The 22,631-nt window shown below is 44.8% G+C and overlaps 1 protein-coding gene across 3 annotated transcripts in view; it reads right to left on the bottom strand.

Annotated features, from left to right (window-relative positions):
* The window catches only part of LOC119453106 (3-phosphoinositide-dependent protein kinase 1-like), a 32,970-nt gene extending 11,142 nt beyond the window's left edge, over positions 1-21,828 (bottom strand). For 2 of the 3 annotated variants that reach the window (XR_007467000.1, XM_037715106.2), the window contains exons 1-11: positions 21,111-21,828; positions 16,482-16,706; positions 12,468-12,510; positions 10,988-11,134; positions 10,275-10,419; positions 8,859-8,953; positions 8,037-8,142; positions 6,065-6,133; positions 5,188-5,284; positions 3,278-3,454; positions 1,098-1,424 (exon numbers count right to left, since the gene is read on the bottom strand). Coding sequence is in view for 2 of the 3 variants with exons in the window: in XM_037715106.2 (XP_037571034.2) it covers positions 1,098-1,424; positions 3,278-3,454; positions 5,188-5,284; positions 6,065-6,133; positions 8,037-8,142; positions 8,859-8,953; positions 10,275-10,419; positions 10,988-11,134; positions 12,468-12,510; positions 16,482-16,706; positions 21,111-21,137 (1,458 nt within the window). In the remaining variant the exon portion in view is untranslated. The remainder of the gene's footprint in view (positions 1-1,097; positions 1,425-3,277; positions 3,455-5,187; positions 5,285-6,064; positions 6,134-8,036; positions 8,143-8,858; positions 8,954-10,274; positions 10,420-10,987; positions 11,135-12,467; positions 12,511-16,481; positions 16,707-21,110) is intronic. The other variant, XM_049667550.1, reaches the window with a different exon arrangement.
* Between the last annotated feature and the right edge of the window lie 803 nt (positions 21,829-22,631).

The following is a 22,631-nucleotide window of genomic DNA, read 5'->3' as shown; positions in this document are numbered from 1 at the left end:
TAGAATATCGGCTATCTCCGTTTGTTCTCTGATCCACACCGCTCTCTTCCTGTCTCTTAACATTAGTCCTAAGATTTTTCGTTCCATCGCTCTTTGTGCGGTCCTTTTACTTGTTCTCGAGCTTCTTTGTTAACCTCCAAGTTTCTGCCCCATATGTTAGCACCGGTAGAATGCAATGATTGTACACTTTTTTTCTTTTCAACGACAGTGGTAAGCTCCCAGTCAGGATTTGGTAATGCCTGCCGTATGCACTCCAACCCAATTTTATTCTTCTGTAAATTTCTTTCTCGTGATCAGGGTCCCCTGTGAGTAATTGACCTAGATAAACGTACTCCTTTACAGACTCTAGAGGCTGACTGGCGATCCTGAATTCTTCCCTTGCCAGGCTATTGAACATTATCTTTGTCTTCTGCATATTAATCTTCAACCCCACTCTTACACCTTCTCGATTAAGGTCCTCAATCATTTGCTGTAATTTGTCCGTATTGTTGCTGAATAGGACAATGTCATCTGCAAACCGAAGGTTGCCGAGATATTCGCCGTTGATTCTCACTCTTAAGCCTTCCCAGTCTAAGAGTTTGAATAATTCTTCTAAGCATGCAGTGAATAGCATTGGAGAGATTTTGTCTTCTTGCCTGAGCCCTTTCTTGATAGGCAACTTTCTACTTTTCTTGTGGAGAACCAAGGCTGCTGTGCAATCCTTGTAGATATTTGCCAATATATTCACATATGCATCCTGTACTCCTTGGTTGCGTAATGCCTCTATGACTGCCGGTATCTCTACTGAATCAAATGCTTTTTCATAACCTATGAAAGCTATATAGAGTGGTTGATTGTACTGCACACATTTCTCTATAAGCTGGTTGATAACATGGACATGATCAATCGTAGAATATCCCTTCCTGAAGCCAGCCTGTTCTCTTGGTTGGCTGAAGTCAAGTGTTGCCCTGATTCTATTTGAAATTACCTCAACTCAGTTTTGGGTGAAGTTCCCCAAAAAATGCTATTGGCACTAAAAATAAAAACAGGGGGCAATATTTTGATCACGAAGTACAAGGCCCTTCAATTGGACAGACAGTTGTGAGAGGCGCCCTTGCCTTGCGCTTGTCGACGAGACCTTGCTTGAGGATGAGGTTGCCCTGGACAAACTTGTGGTACGGATTCGACTCTGACTGCTTCTGGAGCCTCCGGCTGTGCTCCTCGGGGCCGAAGTCCAGAATGTGGAGCTGCGTCCGAGAAATGCGCTGCTGTGGCTGTGTTCGTTGTTGTTGTTGTTGTTGTTGTTGCGGCTGCTGCGGCTGCGGCTGCTGTGGTTGTTGGGGAACCACGGTCGGCGAAGACACGGGTGCGTCGTCGTCGAACGCGAGGCCCAAGAGGCGCGTCATCTGCTTGTCGTCGAGGCCAGGCTCCAAGTCGTCTGGGACCTGAGTGGAAAGCGGTAAAAAAAATAAAAAATACAGAAATGGTATTTCAGATAGAGGCAGACTGGGTGTTTCATTCAGCCAGGTAACAGAAGCTAGAGCAGGTAAGGTTCCTCCTTTGTGTTGTTCTAATTGTTCTCCCATGATTTTATTTTCTTATGTTGTGTCAATGTTAGCAGCATTATAGCCGTTTGTATTGCACATCTATCAGCGTACCTTGCCCCTCCTGCTGGGGCTACAGTGCCTGCAGTATGACGTAAATAAAATATTTTTGTTCCAACCCCCCTTTTCTTTTTTTTTAATCATTGCAGGTTCAAAGCCTCTAAACACTAGAAAATATGCCAGAAAGCATCACACTGCCTTACATACATACATACATACATTCTTCTTCTTTCTGGGGTTTTACGTGCCAAAACCAGTTCTGATTATGAGGCACGCCGTAGTGGAGGGCTCCGGAATAATTTCGACCACCTGGGGTTCTTTAACGTGCACTACAACGCAAGCACACGGGCGTTTTTGCATTTTGCCTCCATCGAAATGCGGCCGTCGCGGCCGGGATTCGATCCCGCGATCTCGAGCTCAGCAGCGCAACGCCTTAGCTGACTGAGCTACCCCGGCGGGTGATACATACATACATACATACATACATACATACATCTTTATTTCAGCAGCTCACAACTTGTTACACATTTCGTGCCCACATAAGCGCAAGTCGCTTGTGGGTGGGTCATGGCAGACATCAGGTGCTAGCCCGCAAGCCTTACTGTTCTCACCTCACCTAGCTCGCAAAGCTCACTGTAATGCTTGTTTTTACAATTGAGCTTCAGTAGCCAGGAGGTTGGTGCGTGATATGTCGTGAAACACTAGCTTGCTGCATTCCCTACGATCGCTCATGCGGCAGCCACATGCAAACACAACCAGGAGAAATGTACACAGCCCTCTTGCTATTTTTTTTTAATCAGCACCATCAGAAACCTAGGCTAATTGCTACACAACGTCAGAAAATTTTGGCTCCGATCCACACCGGAACGATAATGTCAATGACACCAGGTCTAGCCTTTCGAGAGTAAGCTTAAAATAAATGTTTTCCCAACCTTTATACGTGCCAGGGGACACCCTTTCTCGTGCAAGAAGCTGGTACACTAAAACCTCTTTAATTCGGATTTCCTCGTGACCGAAAGAAATGTCCGAATTAACCAAATCTTGAATTACCGAGAGTATCAAGAAAACAGTGAACAAATGGTTACTACGTCAACATGCTTTTATTTGCTAAATTAATCTGCAAATCCTGTTTCTATTTTGCACAAAAGCAGTGCGAAAGCTGCAATTCTCGTCACCTCGTGACTGATTAGCGCTCGGAGCAGCGAAGGCCTCGCAACTTCCTTTGCAGCGCAGCAGCGACGCACGTCTTCATCCGAGAGATGCTTCTCACTACCGTGTGCACATCCCGATTATTTTTTTGCTAGTGACACTGATCGCCAACGGATCGTCCATCCGTCACGATGTAGATGGCGCTCTGCATGCTCGACAGCTCTGCACCGAGTCGAAAGGAAACTACGGTTTGCCACAACCGCTGCGGACGAAACCACGACCGCTATCGATGCAATCATGAACGGCCACAACGCAGTTATGAAGGCATGCGGCTGACGCGGTGTTATGCGCAGGCGTAAATGCAGGAATAAAGGCCCATCATATGGAGCCCAGAGGCCTAAAGGGCCTCTGGGCCCCATAAGATGCCGTAAGAGGCTCATGAGGAAGAAACAAAATAAAATAAAACACTGCCATGCTGCCACTGGAAGCCAAATGAGGCCTGCACCAGCAGGCGCGGGAACGTCGGAAGGGAGAGGTCAACTTACGCAGTAATGAGAGCGCAGCTCTTCGTTGCTCGATGTGCCGGGGAGGAACGGGAGCATCTTGGGTGGGTCCATCTCGGGCAGCTTCTCCCACCGGACCTCGGTGAAGAACTCGTGCTGCTTGAGCGTTGGGTAGCCACCCGTGGTCGCTGCGCCCAACCGCTGGTTGGGGTCGAGCACCTGTTTCAACCCCATGTCGAGAGAAACGCATCAGCACACATGAAAAGCGAGACAAAACAAGATCAGAGAGGATAGAGAAAACTGTCGACGCCGCTGATTGTAACACTAATCGTAGTAACTTGGGAAGAAGAACCGATGGGCCCCGATTTTAGTCAGTCACAATCAAGCGAAGCCAACAGAAAATGAAAGCAAGGGAAGCATAGGGCAAATTAATTGTTTTAATTGAAACGTTAAAATGATAATGTAAAGGGAAATGAAAGTAGATGAAATTGGATGAAACTCTTAGCAATTAAGCTACATGCGGTACCACTTTCTCATCCACTTTCTTGGGTATTATGCGTACTAGAGATTTAGCCCTGGGAGTGTCAGCCAGCGCGACAACTCATGGCCAATAGAAAGGATGACAGCAGATGAAGTTTAACCAATGTTACCAAGTTTTCCTAAAGAAGAACTTACTAAAATGCTACAATGTCCTCCACACTGCTCTGGCTAGCATTGCAGTAAAACGCAGCTACAGCGGGCCTGCTTCATTCAAATTTATTTTCTGAAAACTGAAAGGGGGCCACGAGAATACATAACAAAATGTATGGTTGCATCGGACAAAAATCGTATCCATACCCGATATATGGACTGAACTATGCGCCAGTGTTGGTAACTTAGCAAGGAAGTCGCTAAATTTAATCAGTTTTTAGTCACCTTAACAACAACTTCGCCTTTTTGGAGTATTAAAAATTTTTTTTAATGATGCAAATAGCCAGTAAAATTATTCGAGGAGCTTTGGTTAAGTACAATGCCTCACCCCCCCCCTTTTAACCGCAAGGGATATACAGGCCCCTAAGTTTCACTACTTCCAAAGACGTACTGAAGAGCTTATTGGTGAGTCATCTTGATGCACCAAAGCCACTACTCTAGGCAAAGCACAGGCTGGAGATCTCACATCATTTGAGAAAATTGGCAGATGTCTCCCCTGTACCACATTTTGATAGTTGACGCCACAAGAGGTGACTGAAGGCTATATACTTTAAAAAAATAATAAGGAACACATGGGAATGATTAATTCCCAGCAAGTCATCATCATCAGTCACTTGGTGACTTTTTGGCAAAAATGAGGTGCTCAGGGCCAGAACCAGGCTAATTTTGACCAAGAAAAAAAAAAAAGGTTCCCAAATCTGCCTTGTGCTACATCAAATGGCTCTGTAAGTTTTCCTTCCAGCATGGCTGCACCACTACCGGAGCCGCCGTAAAGGCTGAACCGGAACCAACATTTACGAGCCCGGTACCCTACAGCTCCTCTGCGTCTCAACAAATGCAACTTTTTTAATTTGATTTGATTTGGTTTATTTGGCCGAGTTGGTACACGATGAGCTACGCCTTAGTGGTGAGGATAATTTTAGCAGCTTAACCCCGCCAAGCCCAGGTAACAAAAGCAGCAACGAAACAGACAGTGCAGGAGAATTCCCACATTAAGTAACAGTACACATGACAATATTACTGAACAAACAGAAAATAGAAAAAGGAACACCAGAAAACACCATCAAGACACCATTTCTAACACAGCTTTCTTGGATAAGAGACGCAAGTGGTCATCCGTCAGTTCGGGCCTATTTATAGCATGCTGGGTGTACAAAAAAATGAAGCAGTTGCAGACCATAATGTTAGTATGTGGCTGTGGAATAAGCCAAATATGCCTTGTCATGCAAGAGGCAGGATTAAGTGTTAAACGTTAAACTTACCAGGAGGTTCTCCACAAGGTCTCTAACCACAGGGTTGAAGCCATCGGGAAACTCGTACTTCAACTTCAGAATCTTCTGGAACGTTAAATACTCATTCCTGGGCAGACATGAAGAACAGAACGCAGGAGCTTTACACATAAGCCTGCATTGCAACTACTACTACAACGTGGACTGAGCAAAACAATTTCAAGAGCTAGTGAATATTGCTGATGCTATTACGCCATGCATTCTATCAATGGCCAGTCTCTGGTTATTAAAAAATAAGGAATTCGAGTCAAAATAATAATTTTATCCTGAGCAAGCCCCACAGCACCGGTGCAGTAATCTTAAGCGTGGTTACTAATTAACCCAATTTTAGATTTTAAGACTCTAGGTGGTGGGGGGGGGGGGGGGGGGCATATATTACGTTTGCGAGTAGTACTCCAAGCATAACTTTTTCGCTAAAAACTATGCTGTGCACCAGTTTCAAGGGGTAAGTACTCATAGTCTGCAACAAAATGCATTGCCATTCCGGTTAATGCAGCATGGAAAGCTGTTTTCAAAACGTGGTTTCGGAATGTTTCGGGAACGGACGACAGAGCCAGTGGTCCCACACTTTTTGGCACCATACAAGCTATGCCAAAATGGTGGCCACTTTCGGGGGGAGGGGCAGGGACTTCAAATTAAAATTTCAGGCTAAAATGTGCGCTGTGAGCTCAGTTCTTTTATGCATAGTACACCCCATATTGGCCCCTCCTACTCTCAGTTACAGTGACAAGCTCAAAATATTTGGGCAGCTAACGTCACGACCCCTTCCCTGATCAGGGATGAAACAACTGGGTCGCTATGTGGGGCCGAAAAAAAAAAAAAAACAAGAAAAAAAATATATATAGCTTACGATGCTCGAAATGGAGGCAGGCCGGAAATCATCTGGTAGACGATGCATCCTAAAGCCCAGAGGTCAGTGCTGTTTGCAAAGAGAAGGAATGAAAGAGAAGGTCAGAGCAAAGAAATCAGGGGATGACTTCACAAAGTTTTTTTGTTTCAAGAGCAAGCTTTAGGTCGGGAGCTCCTGTCTAAACACATGGGAACAAAGAAATGGGTTTTCTCGGCAACTATTGCACAGACATTGATAATGTTTGTTGCGTTTAAAAGAAGTACAAGTCTAGGGACTGTAGGAAGCAGATTTCTTATTTAGGCTGTCAGTGTTTGCACAAATATAGCTGAAAATTGCAAATCTGAAAAACTAAAGTGCTATCAAGTGTGCAACTCTAACATGGCAAAAAAAAAAAAAAAAAACGGAAATCTGTAAACTGCACTGTTCTAAAGTATAGCACTAATTTGTCAATCGAACTTCTGCAGTAGAGACAGCTTGATAATCGTGAAAAGGGCCTACAGTGAGATTCAAGTTCACCTGCTCACCTACCCGACACCCCCTTGAGGGCTTAAAAAACTTCTTTAAGTTGACATAGAATGTCAAGTAAAAGAAAATGCGAGAAACTTTGCACAATTCCCCCTAATTTAAAATTAAGCCCAACAAGTAAATACTTTGCAACAACTTAAATGCCATCAATTGTACTTAAGCAAGAATAGGAATGGCGTAGACCAAGCAACACACTTTATACTTGCGCGCTTAGATTAAATTATGGGGTTTTACGAGACAACACCACAATCTGATTATGAGGCACTCGGTAGTGGGGGACTCCAGAATAATTTGGACCACCTGGGGTTCTTTAACGTGTCCCTAAATCCAAGTACACGGGTGTTTACACATTTCGCCCCCATCAAAATACGGCTGCCATAGCCGGGATTCGATCCCGCGACCTCGTGCTTAACAGCCCAACAACATAGCCACTAAGCAACCAAGGCAGGTGGTACTCGAGTGCTGCCAAGCAACAATGCAACCAGCTGGACTCTGATGGCATCACAACAGTTTTCCACTAGAATTTCGATTAAAAACATTAATTGTGCGATTTTTCATGCCAATGCCACAATGTGATTATGACGCATGCCATAGTGAGGGACTTCGGACTGATTTAGACCAGCTGGGATTCTTTAACATGCACCTGAATCTAAGCGCGCAAGCATTTTTTTTTTTTCATTTCACCCACATCAAAATGCGGAGGCTGAGACCTCTATCTCAATAAGTTACTGCAATAAGTTATGGGGTCTCAGGCTGAGACTCCATAACCAATAAGTTACTGCAGTGGGTGAAAAAGTCGTTTTTCACAAAAGAGGGCAGTTCAGCATTAACAAAACTTCGCCACATTCGTCTCAACATTCAGTAACACAAAGGGTGCATTCACATCGGCCACTGACAGAGTTCGCGCGACCAACCGCAAGTGGCGACCAAGGAACGATTCAAAAGTGGCCGATGTTCAAACCAGCAAGTGCGATCGGCCTGTCGCCGCACAGAAGTGCCCTCACAATTGATGCTGTTCACATATGTTCGCACTGTCACAGCCACATTATATACCACAAGCAAGACATCTCGCGCCCAAGCCACCATTTGCTTTAGTAGGTCTGCGACTGCAGCTGCACAACTGAAAAATCGAGCAGCGAGCGACTGACCCAAAACAGTTGCCTTCGTCCGAGGCGACCATTTGCAACTTGGTCACTGCGCGACCAACTTGGTTACGCGACCTCAGCGAGTCACCGGTGTGAACAAGCTCGAATAGGGAAGAACAAGCAAACGAAGGCAATTCAAATGTGGAAACATTACACAACAGAATTTTGCTCACACTCAAAGCTAGGGTCAAAGCTAGCCACCCAGCACAGAAAGCGACTAAGGGTAAAACGAAGCGTTCCGCAATGTTTTACATCAAATGCAAATCGAGGAAGGAAGAACAGTAACATGCTGGCCAACCAACCTGGGCGAACAGCTCTTGTCCGAGAGCATCTCCGGGGAGACGTATTGTGCCGTGCCCACGAACGAGTTGTGACCATTGAGCTCGATCTCCCCAATGTCCACCTCATCTGGAATGAGCAAGGCATACCAGTTAGCTTTAGTTCGGGGGCTCCTGCCTAAATACATGGAAACGAAGAAATTGGTTTTCGCTGCAACTACCACACTGATTTTGATGAGGTTTATTGCATTCCCGAGAAAAAGTTAATACCTAGTAAAATTAGGAAGTAATTTCTTTTTTATTTAGGTTGCCATCTTTCCTAAAAAAATGAATATAATAAAAAAAAGATTGAGTACATGTTTTCAACTGTGTAAAACTTCGTAATAAGTAACAACATCATAATTCTGCAAATTGTGCCCATTTGCACGCCTAAAGCAAGCAAAAGTGATGTATTATGCAAAGCTCTGAAATACGCCACTAATTTGCGGGTATAACTTCTGCAAAAACCCTTGCAAACATCGTAACGGTTTCACACAAGCTGTAAGCTCATATTCCAACATCTATTTTTGCTTCCAACATCTATTTTTGCTGCCCAATTCCAAACCTGTAAACTTCGTGCCCTGCTTCATTCTAATTTTTTTCCTTATCGATTTTCGGCAATGCTGCAAAACACACGAGGTTCTAAATCGAAACTTTGCTTCTAACGGTTGCTAGAATGCAACTTTCTTTCTCAAATGCAACAAAACGTAATTAAAAACAGTGCAGCGGATGTCTCGGGAGAGCGTTTATGCATTTAACGTGCGCTTGAAACAACTGCAGCCTGTACTATAAAGAAATGTAACTCACCACAGAAATCCCTAGAAATGATCTTAGCAGAGCCAAAATCTGTGATCTGAATGTGCATTCGTTCGTCCAGGAGAATATTCTCTGGCTTAAGGTCCCTGCAGAGAAACGCAATGCTTTAGTGAGAACAGGAGTGGACCTTTGCAAGTGCTAACGGAACAGCAAAAAGAAAAATTGTGTAGCAGTCACCGCCGCCGATTCTTGATGCAAGCTAATGGCCGAACGCTTGTAAAAAAGCTAAAGGCTCTATTGAAGGATGGTGTACACTTGTTCCACTTTAAAGCGTACACTTCTTCCAGTGAGGATATTGAAAAATTGGCGAAAGACCCAAGGAAAGTTATTTGCTTTAAAATGATTTGAGCCGCACTACTATGCTACGGGCGAATCTCAACAATTAAAACTTGAAGGGGCCAAAAAATTTGTTCCGATCAAATGGAGTTTGAATTAGAGGAAGCTTATTGAATGGAGGCTTCTTTCAAGACTTCTTCTTTATTAATATTTTGAGGAAAAAGGTTTATTACAAGCGGAGAAAAAAAAATAGGGTCAAAGTTTCCCTCTCCTAGATTTTGCGTGCAATCCGCGTCACCGGCATGTCAGCGTTACGGCACGGATTTCAAAGTGCTTTCATATGTTTGAGCCTTTTCTGTACTAAGATGCTTTGAGTCCTTGGTGCAATGCAATCCTTTTATCCTCAACAAAATTTTAACTAGCGCCAAGCAGACACTCCACAAAATATACACGTTACCATGGGCACCTAGTGCGGGAACTCCGAGGCAGTGTCATCACCCGTCGTATTTGTTTTTTCGCCTTTTCTGCCTCATCAATCCTTGAATGTGCGACAAGACTGACTTTTCTGGTGTTGCGGATGTGCAATTTGTCCATCTAATTCAGCACAGTATTGCTCTTCAGGAGTTCCTTCAAAGGAACAATAGTGACACCTTCAACACGCCACAAAACAATTTCAAGGCACTTGGTACCAAGTGGTACAGCACAAAAACATGCAAGGCTGCCAGAGTGAAGTTTCTGAGAGCATTACAAAACACTCGGGTTATGACGCAAACTCCAGGCATAAGCCCGAGTTTAAACATTCAAACCCCATTAAAAAAAAAAGTAAAACACTGATGTGTAGTACAGGATATGACATTTCATTGTAGGGGGTCCCACCTAACAGTTTCGAAGTTTAGGACCACCTATTCATTCGAAAAAGAAAGAGGAAAAAAAAGCACAGTTCAAAAGCTGTTCGAGGTGGCCTAAAAATTCCCTTATGACAGGCGAATTAGATTCTGGGGCAGCTCAGATTGGAGGAAATGTGGTAGCACTTGTCCCAAGTGACCCTTAGGGTATTTATCACATCAATGTTGCCAAGCCTACAATCAGTAGTAAACTCGGGGCAGCCATTCCAACGACCACCTTTCTCACCTGTGCACAATGCCTAAAGAATGAAGGTGCTCTAATGCCGAGATGATCTCGGCCGTGTAGAATCGCGTCACGTCGACATCAAACGACCCATACTTGACAATGTGCGGCAGGAGCTCCCCATTTTTTGCATAGGTGACCACAAAATCTGCAGGGCACCGAGGTCAAGGAATGCAAAACATAACTCGAAAGTTCAAACATTCTTTAAAGTCCACTGGTTTAAAAAAAAAATCTCTTTCAAGCAATCAGGTAACAACCCTTGTAGGCAATGGAGCCAAGGATAGTGCAAGACATTTAACCGAGGTTTTATTCAAAATCTAGAAATAACAAGAAAAAGGGAAATGCAAGTGAACGAACAAACAAGTTACTGCTGGCAGGAGCTGAACCTACATCTGCAGTCAGAAGATCAGTGTTCATTAAGTGTCGGTGCCAATCGTATGTCTCTTTTTTTAACTCATTAACTGCAACTCAATATAGCTGTTTAACTCATAGTACAAGTGAGCAAACAGAGATTATGGTATTATGGGAGGTCCCACAACTACGAACACTCAGTTCCAAGAAAACATGCATTTTCACTGCTATGACAACGTTTTAATGACTCGCCGCGGACAGTTGGGCCCGAATTCTCCCTAGGTGGCATTACGAGGAACTACGTCTATGGCACCCCACACTCCGATTAAATAGAGAAAGAAAAGCACCAATAAAAAAAAGGATACAGAGCTTGTTTGCATCGTGGAACGTGGAGTGAAGGCGAATGAAGAACGGGTGCGGCCGAGCGCTGAGTATCCGCAGGATCTGCTTCTCGCGCATGATGGCTCGCTGCTTCTTCTCGCGGATGATGTGCTGCTTGTAGCACACTTTGACTGTGTATGGGGGGGGTGAAGAAAAAAAAAAAGCAATTCATAAAGTCTCTCAACTCGGCACAGAATACCATGCGGCGACACGGGACAGAAACTGCTTTTTGTAGCTTTTGGGTGCCTGTTCAAACCTCCAAATTGCGCACAGTCGCACCCAGCCAGTAGCTGGTGTGAACAAGGGGGCGCTGACAAGAAACCCTGAAATGCATTACGAGTGGTTAACTATATTGTCACGTCATGGTGATGGTGAAGAACAAGGCGAATGCCCAAAACTGAAAGTCACGAATTTAACCCTTTAATTGGGCAAACTTGTGCCCAGAAAAATAATTGACGCTCAAAACACGACGATGGCAGCAAAGCACAGCCGTCGTTCATTGAAGTCTGATCGACGAGTCAAATGCATTGGCCATTTTTATGTGGCTTATCGCAGTAAACTCCAGCGTAATTCCTGCAGCTCGCATACGTTACAGAATGTAGCACACAACTCTTCGCGCTGCACACGCAATCTGATTAGGCAATATCCTTTCGCTACAGAATTGGTGACAACGGCCGGGAAAGTTCTGATACATGTAGGCGCTTATTTTATTGAGCGATAACTTTGTAACATGCACACATGTCGCTATTCTACCAAAGCACTAGGCTGTGGAAAAGGGTTGATTATTGCAGGAGAAAATTAATGGCTTTCTCGAATTCCATGACCAATAACCTCAGCCCCTGTATACGTCACAGTGAGGTCACAATTTTTGAGGTTATTTCTCAAATTAGGGTAATCAGGCGCAGGGAACGTTCTCGTAACTTGCTATGCTGCGTCTCTGGTTCTTTTAGATTGCAATGCAGTCCTCCTTTAGTGACAAACAATTGAAATTTAGAAACTGCACAAATAAAAGAAACAGTAAACGCAGAGGCATAGCACTTAATGTTTAGGAATTTGTACTTTGCAAGCAGGCTTAAGGAGGTCGACAAGGTAGTAGGGATGCCAAGGGAATCACCCCCACAAGAGTGTGACTTCATGGCCGTTATTCTCGAATGATCACTTTCGCGAGATTTCGAGCGGCTCTGCACCAGATGCGTCAATGTATACGGCTCGCAGCATTTCTGGCGCTGTGTCAAGCTCATTATCTTCACAGAGTGCCAGAAACGCTGCTACAGCGTTCAGGAACACTGAAAAATTTGTCACTTAGGTATATGTGATCCTTTGCTATATCAAGGTTAGACACTGTATTACCCCTCCTTGCCTTAACAGGCATAACTGTACACCTTCATTATGCATCTCTGCAAACTAAGGACAGTGCAATGAGTGTGTTACTAGAAAGAGAAAGTAAGCCCGTGCTGTACTCACTTGCATATTCCTTATTGGTACGAATTTCCTTGGCCAGGTACACCTGCAGAAGACAGAGCAGACGACGCATAAGAACTAGTCCCGATGGATGCCAGCACATATAATCCACTCAACAGCTTTAAAGAATCAAAGAAAACCAACACACGCAAGCACGCACAAGACCAGCAACACTGACAAGCTAATGTTTTATCATTTATGTCATTTGATTAGTCATCTGCGCAATCTCGGCACCATGCCTCTTAGACCTGCATTCTTATGACAGACTAACGCTCCCAGACTAGTGCTTTCGCAATGCACAGTGGCGACAGGAAGAGAGTGTCACAAGTGACTGGCAATCGGAGCGTCGAAATTGCAATGCACGGCACTGCAGCTGACGACATGCCGATAGCAAGAGTACTAGGCCGCTCCCATTTGCACCGCACGAGAGTACGGTTCAGCAGACAGTTGCAGCTTGGAAGGAGTGATTGCTAGCCAGAACACGGAGGGAAGATAAAAAAGAAATCGTGGCACAGATTCACGATCGCTCAGACAAGGTTGTAGATAACTGCCGTCTCCTCCACACTGCAAACACGGGAAAGGCACACCCTCAACTCACTGCCTATTCCTGGACAGGCGGTGAGCGTATGTATTGCAATTTTGCCCCTCCCAGTTGCTGGTCATTCGTGTTAACCTTTCTTCGTTGCCGCTGTACTGCCAGCATCAAAAGTTAAGCCGGTGAAAGCTTTTCCTCGAATGCTCCCACCTAAATTGACGGGAATGGAGAAATCATTTTGCTCGGAAATCGCTGCACCAATCTTGATGAGGTCTGTTGCATTTCGAGGTAAAAGTTAAAAATCTACCAACTGTAGGAAGCAGATTTTTGGTGTAAGTCATGAATCTTTTTTTTTAGAGAAATTCTCAAAAATTGCGAAATTTCAGACAACTCAATTATCAAACGTTTACAACTCTAAGTAGGCAGTAAACGAGGACCTCACTTGGTGTAAAACTGCACCTATCGAGAGATCCCAAGTGGACAAAAAATCAATGTATTATGCACCGCTCTCAACTACACGCCTAATTTGTGAGCGCGACTTTTGTAAAAACTTTTGCACACATCGCAGCACTTTTATGTCAGGTGTAAACTCATACATCACACTTGTCCACTTCAGAAGTTCAAACCCGCAGAGTTTAAAGAACTGCGATACCTGTTTTCGATACTGTCTATTTTGAATCTGTAAACTTCGTCCTTCAGACTTCTTGAAAGTTACAAATGTTTAGCAATTTTCGAAAAGGAGATTAAAACTTTAAATCAATGTTTTGCTTCCTAGAGTCAGTAAAATTCAGCTCTCTCCCTCAAATGCAACAATTTTCCTTCAAATTAGCTCCGTGACTGTCTAACAAGAGCATTTCTCTGTTTCGGATGTACTTGACAAGGCAGACTGAAGTTGGCCCAGAGACAAAGCTCCTTCTTCACAGGGCTTCAGGTAAAAAGAACTGAATATTTGAGAATGTGGGCCTGCACTCTGCACAAAATTGCACTGCTTCACTGGTTGCAGGCCAGAATTACACATTAAAACTGTTTTTATTGCGATAGCAATTATATAGGCACACCACGCTAATTTTTGCCGTCATTGTCGGAGTCGCTGTGAGGTTCCGCATATATTTAGGTATATGTGTGAGATATACCATGCCATGCTATGTGCCATGTGGTATATGCGGGTTATATTGTAACACTATTTTATCACTAAAGTTGCTCATATCAGGTCTCAGATTCTTGACAAAATTATTCCTCAGAATTTTGAGAATGGCAGCCCACAAACAAATGCCATGAAACAAAACACCAGCAGTGCATGTCTTTTATCTTAAACCTTCTCAGACTCAAATATCAAAAGCACAAAACAATAACGGAGCTCAAACCCGAAAATGATGTCATTTTATTGGCACGGCTGTGCACTAGTTCTGGGATTGGCCCAGGAAAGAGGTTTGAAACATGCGTGATGGGGAAAAGTGGTCGTAAAGCCACTAAGAAAGGCGTTGGCTTTAATTAATAAACATAAATGAAATTGCCCGATGGAAGGATTCAAACAAGGGACCCCCAGCAGAACAGTTCATTTTTACTTAGCTTATGTCTACTTCCATTCATACTGCCACTACAGCTACGATTCTTGCACTTCGTATGATATTCTAACATGCTGCTATCGCATTCATTGCTTTGCCCTTATGGCGATTTCTCGCAAGACCGACAGCCTGTACAATTTTGATGCCAGCAGTACTAGGCAAGAAGAAGGTCACTTGAAACGTAGCAGATGATGCTGAAGTCAATCTTTTTGTATCATATGTAAAGAGATATCTTCCTACCAGTGGTGACAATGCTTGTCAAGGTTAGGCAAACAAAGGGCACAGCTAAGGTCAGACACGTTGGCTGTCTGACAATAGCTTGTTTATAATACAAAAAGAAAAAGGCGAATATGTTCAATCAGACGCAGATAAGACGAGACTTGATAAAATACAAGAACCAACCGTGCATGCAAAAGCCGCAATAAAGGTGAAGAGATAAGTGCCCATATACATGTGCGACCCATTCATAAAGTACTGAAAGATAATCCTTTTTTTTAGTGTTTTGTTTGATTTCTCCACATGTGCAGATGCCCTTGGTGATAACGCCCACTTTATGCCTCTGAGCATATTGCAAGCAATCACAGATGTTATCTGCAATTGACAGCCAACAATGCAGCTCGCAACAATAGCCTTCACAGATCTTAAGCCAGTTTAATTCTTGTAGTATAGTTCTTAACCTGCCCTTTGGTTTCGTGTGGCAATGAATAATTCTATAGCATATGTTAAACAGCATTATGAGCAATAGTTTCTTTAGTCTGGTGAAATGTTCGTTTTGGCGGCTCGATTCCCCTTTATTAAGTTCCGGAAGTGGTTATACTACAGGCACCATGACCAGCACACCAGAGACCTTTTTTTATTGACAAGTTCTGGTTGCGAGTACAGAGTTTTCTGGCTAAAATGCATTCGGCCAACGCTGGATGACAGGCAGCAGGCACCATTTGTTGGGTTAGAGCAGGATCAGAGGAGGAAGACCAAACTAAGATCTCCAGCCTGCAATGGTATCGCACAGAAAACGGCGAGCAAACACGATGTTCTCCTTCGCTTCACATACGACCTCCAAGAGCAGTTCGTACAAGTTCCAAATAAAGCCATAGGCGGCTTGAGGTGAAGCTCGCTTCTGGTGTTCTGCCTAGTGTCACCCACCTATTGCTAAAAACGTTTCCGCAATACATTTTTTTGTTTGTTTTCGCCGAACCTCCTTATTCACGGCGTATCTTGCAAATTTATGCAATAAAAGAATTGTTTCCTTTGGGGGTTTTTAATTTTTTAATGTTTCGCACTTAACCCTTTCAGACGCCGTTTACACAATTGTGTACACCAAGATAGTACATGAACAGCAAACGCATGGATGAAAGTAATGATATTCAAAATGTGTCACATATATCTTGAAACACTTATGATTGGAATTGTGCTGCAATTTTGGATAATATGCGCTAAAAGCTTCAGTAAAATGAGTGGGAAGGCAGACAGTTGGTTGTTTTTGCTCGGCAGTCAGTATGTTGTTGTATGCAGCGGGTTTCACTTCTTTCATTGCTTTTCACAATGTCATGCACCGGGCTTAATTTTCAAGCAGCTGGTTAAGTGTTTTTCAAGCTTTTCAATACACAAAATAGTTGATGTTCTCATATCTGATGTTCCTGTAGTGAGTTTACGCGTGGAGTCGACATTGTGTAAACTTGACAAAACTCCCTAAAGAATTGAAAATTCTTAAAACTTTTCTGCAGATGCACACGTTCTATGATTCTGAAGATGCAAGACATGCGGTGAAATTAATGTTTAAATCAACAGGATAAAGTGGCGTCTGAAAGGGTTAAAGTGTCAAGGAGTGCTCTAATGTAGAAAGAGGAAGAAAGAATAGATATTGTTCTTCAGCCCCGTATGTTCAGACCTTTCGGAAGGAGTACAAAAGAGGCTTACCATGGAGAAGGAGCCTTCGCCAATGAGCTTGCCAAAGATGAAGTCATTGGCGCACATCTTGGCCGGTTGCTTGGCCTCCTCACCACCTTCCTTGGACGTGGCAGCGGCCGCCACATTGTTGGACAACGCGGCCGCAGCTCCCGTCGAGGCAGCGGCACCAGTGACAGGTGTCGGCATCGCGGCGGTACCTTGTGGAGGGGTTTCGGCTGATTCTTTCACGCTCCTCTGCGAACCATGGTGTGGGAAGTAAACGACAGTTAAAAGGGGCCGTAAAGAGAAACGCAGCTTAGAGTGATAAAGCATTGCTTCAAAACTATTTGATTTAATTTTGTGGTAAGAGGTTGATTACAGAAAAAAATTGAAGACTGAACTTTATTATTCTAAATTTCGCACCTGAAGCCCTCGAACCAGTATATCAAAGTGACATCAGACATCCCTAAGTATGCTCTCATTTCACTTATCATCACCTTGAAGGCCCAAAGGCATCTAGATTCCCATGTATTCAAACAGGAGCTCCCCATCTAGTAATCATATCTAGTATCTAGTAGTAATAGTAAATGATGGGGTCTATCATACCAAAACATGCGCTATGAAACATGTAATGGTGCAGGGATCCGAATAACCCACCACAGTATCCCATGGGCTACGGCACTGCGCTGCGAAGCTTGAGACCGCGGGTTCAACCTCAGCTGCAGCGGTCGCATTTCGATGCGAGTGAAATGCAAAAACACTTGTGAATTGAAATTTAGGTGCACGTCAATGAACACCAGGTAGCCAAAAATTAACCCGGAGGTGTGCCTCATGGTGTGCCTTATGGTGTGCCTCAATTAGATCGTGGTTTTGGCACATAACACCCTGATAATCTTCTTTCTATTTTCTTCCAGGATTCAAATCAACTCTGATAGACTGGAGTTCTTCAACGGGCACTTGAATTCAAGTGCACCGGTGTCGTTAGCCTCTGAACAACAAGCATTTGTAATCTTGAAATGCAGACACCGTGGCTTGAAAAAAAAAAAAAAAAAATGTGACATGCTCAAAAAGTGTCCCTGTTCTTATCAGTCAGGAAAGGAAGGAGCTCAATATATCACCCAAGAGGCCTTTTAGTGGCTTTTGATTATGAAAAGTACACTTTTATGGCATCTTTGATTACACACACTGTGCATTATTTCAAAACAAGTGTCTAAGAAGCATGCCACGCTGCGCTAGTTAGTAAGCTTGCTTTCGGACAACAAAACAGTGCAAGAAACAAAGACACGCAGAAGGAATGAACAGCGCTTCGTGGCTTGCATGTTCATCTCTCCCGCCTGTCTTCAGTTTTTTGCACTGTTTTGTTGTTTAAAACAGTACTGAAACAGAAATTTTGCGTGCCATACATCTGCAGCACATACAGCAACGGTAACTCAAGATTGGCAAGTTGTCTTATTGTGAATGTCACCTAAAGATAGTGTGCAAATTAAGGACAACACAAGATAGACACGGGCCTGTGTTGTTGTCTTTTATTGTGTCGTTCTTATTTGCGCACTATATTTAACTGATATAGAAGTGACTTCCATGCCATGGTCTTCTATTAAACTAACATATCTACAAGAACAAGTCAGTAGGCTCCCCAAGTCACACCATAAATTGCTTTTGTATTTAACACAATGCTCTTTTCACTTCAAACGTACTGAACTACATCTTAGACTTATCATGCACATCTGAAAGCTTCACACAACTATCCTATGACGAATGATATACACAATGATTCTCAAAAAAGAATTCCGTCTGCCTCAGAAAACGCTTCTGTACGTCATTACACACGAAACTACGTTAACAAAATACCGGCACGTGAAGCTCGTGGACACTGAAATTCAATCTATTCCCCGCTGTACCGTTAACTGTAAATGAAGAGAAATGTGATTCACGACATCACGAACAGAATGCTCAGAGATTAGGACCTGGAGATAGGAACGCTTAATATTAGAAAAATGACCAGAGAGCGCTCGCTATCGGAATGTTATCGGCTCATCAGAGAAAGCGAGTTGGCGCCCCTACGAGTTTATCAGGCAACGCTTACACCTAAGAGTTAAATTATCACGGTGGTTATCAGGCTACACGGGAATGATACGGCTGCACAAGCTTGTGTTATGTGAGCCAAGCGGGAACCCCTTGCTAGGCAAGGGAGTATTATCACATGTTACACGCGCATTACAGCGTCCACTTTTGACGAAATCCAGCTTCACATCTTGATAGGAAACTTGCCGCCGCGTCTTCTTTGACGGATGCCCAGCGTCGCGGTCGTAGTAGTAGTAGGAGTCCACAATAAGAGTTGGTAGCAGCGAAGTATTTATAAAATCGGTGAAATCGTTTCAGCTGCCCATGTTTTTTCTAAAATGTATGGTGAGGCCTGCCGAGTACCGCTTTTGTTATAATGTGTCAGTTGTTGCTGCATTTTTGTCAAATTGTACATGCATTATTGCAAGCGCATTTCTTCCCTTGTTCTGTGTACAGATGCTCAGTAATTGTCTATACCTACCACTCGTGTATATTTCCGTATGTTTATGGAGTTAATAATCTATCGCACTCTTGCTTTACTAACTACATATTACTCTAAACCTCCCCTTACTCAATGCTCCCTCTGCGGGGGGTGTTTTAAGGCATTATAAATGAATCACTAAATAAATAAATAAAAGGGGGTTAGCGCCACAGGTCATACAATTTCACAATGACAACTTCGCTAACCCAGCACAGTCAATGTGCCGTTCTGCGTGGCAAGCGAAAATAGCTGGAAGATCAACGGATCAACGTACGGATGTTTCAGATCGACATCCGACCGGCGAAAGTGCATGGAGCAGACTCATTTGCAAAAAAAAAAAAAAAAAAAAAAGTAACGTATACGCTGGAACAACAAATAAAGTCGGTGAAGGCCGGCGCGCCGGATGTAGGGACTGACAAAATGAATGACTTGCACGCGCGCTCTTCGTTTTTACGGTCTGGCACGAAATAGAGGAAGAGAAATAAATTTTAAAAAAAAAAGGGGGGGGGGGGGGACAACAACAAAGGCCGAATCGGGGCTGGCTGACGTCTTTCGTCTTCCCGAGAGGACTGCGCATTATCGGACCAGACGACGCACTGTCCCTCGGAACAAACATTCTTTTTATTTTGTTCCTCTAGTTTCCCTCCCCCCCCCCCCCCCCCGAATACCAGAAGAAAAAAAAAAAAAGAAAGAAAGAAAGAACGCGCAGAGACTTGCTCAACAAATCTACGCCGTCAACGACGTTGTTTACGCCGTTGTAAACGCAGTAGTTCATTCGCTGTTGCTCGACGGAGCCTGACGCACGCAGATCGATAAGGAGGTGTCGGTCATGACCCCCGTGGTCGGGGGATAACAAAAAAATTGTTTAAATTTATCCATTCTTTCGTCGAGGCGAGAGTTCGTAGCGGCGTCGAAAGTAGTCAGCGCGAGGATAACTTTCGAAGCGACACGGCAACACTCCGATGCGTGTTGTAATTTTTCCGTTTATCGCTTTCGTTTTGTTCAGTTTTGTTTTTTGAAAGTCCAAGACCGACATCTATACACACACTTTTAGCGCAGACTCCGTCCAGAAATTTCTCCACTTAAGAAAAAAAAAAATCGAGCTTTTAAAACCAACCGAAATACCGATTGAGCGATAATGCCAAGCAATGCCTCTGTTCGGATCGCATCCCGTTTACTTTGTGGATAACTTCAAACCCTAAAGCAAGCGCAGCTAAGCACTTTACTATATTGGGGTTGTTTGGGCCAACACAGTCGTAACAAGGGTAACAACACACAGAATAGCGCGATCGGCAAATTCATTCAAGACTAGGGGCCGAATTCGAAAAACGTTTTGTATTAAGTGACGTTTGCGGAGTGGCCAGGCGAGTTCTCAACAGACTTCTCAACATCACGACTGCCTGCTACCTCACGAACACCTCCAACGCACGCGAATAACGGGCGCAGTAGTCCACTGCACAGAACAATAGCGAGGAAATACCTGTGTACTCTCCTACTCTTTAAAAAAGCGTAGGAGAACAATGTCACTCGCTACTTTACGAAACAAAAGTTGCATACATACACACGTAGCAATACAGCTCGAGCGGTACATTGTTTCAGCTCCGCTTTTTTTTTTTTTTTTTTCTCTCGCTCTCTGCTAGTTTCGCGACCGTAACCGAGCTCGATTGTTTGGTTTCCGATACTGCCGGCGGCAAGTAAACAGACCGGCGGGCTACGGGACCTTCGAAAAGAACCCCCTTCGCAATCCCGAACTCGGGAGAAATAACACCGAAAACAACATAAAATGCCGCGACGGGCGGCGTTCCGACGACGACAGCCAGCCTCGGCGGCCGTGGGGACTTTCCCCGAAGCGAAGTCACAAACAACCGAAGCCGGGCCAGCCGCCGCTAGACAAAGGTCAGTGACATTCCTCGTTAGGCCTAACGCCGTGCCAGCCCTTCCCCCCCGACTTTCCAAAACTCCCGCCGGCTCCGCCAGTATGATCGCCGGCAAGAACGACGTGGTTGACGCCGTAGCCCCGGTTACGCAGGGTAGTCCCTTAAACCCCCTAAGGCTACCCACCCGGAGGCGATGGGCTTAAAAACAAATGACGCAACGATATTCGTACTACTTACCTCATTCGAAGGAGCCGCAGCGGACATTCTCCGGTGGAAGGGGACGGGGCGCTCGGGGGCAAGCGAACGAAACCGGCGTTGCGTCGGTCTTCACTTCGAAGCAACTAGCCGCTGCAAGAAGTCATCATCGTCGCGGCGGTGGCTGTTGCAACGCGAAGACGACGACCGGCAAGACTCGTCGAAGCTGCAAACGGACCACTCGCCACCGCGCACACAACACAACACGCACGGCGGCGGCAGGAAATGCACTCGGTGCGCCGGTGTACTACACCACCACACCCGAGGACGCATCCGCACCAACACCCGCCACGAAATAAAAGAAAAGAAACGGGAACGTCTTCGCTTCTTTCTTCGACGCGCACGGTTAGGTTACACGAATGCAAGACCGCGGCATGAATGAAAGAAAAAAATTCAACACCCCCGAAGCCGGACAAGCGGCGGCTGCACAGAGAGTTTGTTGGTCTGCGGCGGCGGCGGCGGAGGCTCTCAACGGTGCGGTCGGTGTTGCCAGAGGAAGGACTGCGATGCACGCTGCCGGCGGCGCGGTCGTTCTCGTCAGACTGCAACGTGCCGAGGGGGACCGCACTGAGCTTGCTGCCACTGTATGCTTTTTTTTTTCTGCTTTGCCAGACCGGCGCCGGCCGCCGTCCAGACTGTGCGTCATCGGCAGTGCGTCACGCGTCCGTCATTCGGGAAGCACATGTTTTCGCTACGTCGTGCCTCTCACTGTTGGTTGTTCGTATCCTTGCGAGTCGGGATCCTCAGTAAGAAATACTTGCAACATCACTTTCATCGCTTGCCCAATATCTCCCACTAACAAATTGTCCTGTCATCTACAAATTATAAATAACATTGTTTATTCCGTAATAAAAATAAAATATTGATATTTTAGTTTAAATTTCGCTCGTAGATGGCGCTACAATTTGTAATGGGTCAATATTTGCGAAAAAAAGTATGCAACAAGTTTTGAAGCGTGGCGCGTACGGTGGAGTTAACTATTTGAATTTGGGGTGCCGCACGCGCGCGCGCGCGCCGGTTCTTGAGACATCCGTCACCTTGTGCGTCAGTTTTAGTCGGAAGTGCACAGCGGCAGTGGTTGTAAAGAAAAGAAATAAATAAACCGACGAGACAGGACGGGAATCTCTGCAGAAGCGAACTCGTATAGCGCTCCTTCGCGCATGCAGATATGCTGCAGGAACCGACAGAACCGTTCCTGCCGCTAAGGCCAAACAAACCATCCGCGGCGCACTCTTATTAGCGCAGGATTTCCAGGATGGGCGTAACTTGGAAGGCGAGACACTTGTTTTCCTTTCTGCATTTTGACGGCGTATAGTGATGCGGAGTGCGTTTGGCTGCAAAAACGACGAAACGAGTCAACGCTTCGCTCAATCGGCTTCGCCCACTGCTTCTAGCGCGCACGCACGCTAGAAGCAGTGGCGTAGTCACGCAATGTTTTTTTTTTTTTTTTTTTTCGTGGAAGGGGGGGGGGGGGGGTCATTTCCTTGGTGTGCCCCTGTCCAC

This window comes from Dermacentor silvarum, chromosome 5, assembly GCF_013339745.2.
Source record: "Dermacentor silvarum isolate Dsil-2018 chromosome 5, BIME_Dsil_1.4, whole genome shotgun sequence".
Classification (NCBI taxonomy): Eukaryota; Metazoa; Arthropoda; class Arachnida; order Ixodida; family Ixodidae; genus Dermacentor; species Dermacentor silvarum.
The sequence above is the reverse complement of the archived record's forward strand: the minus strand, read 5'-3'. Positions and strand labels throughout refer to the sequence as shown.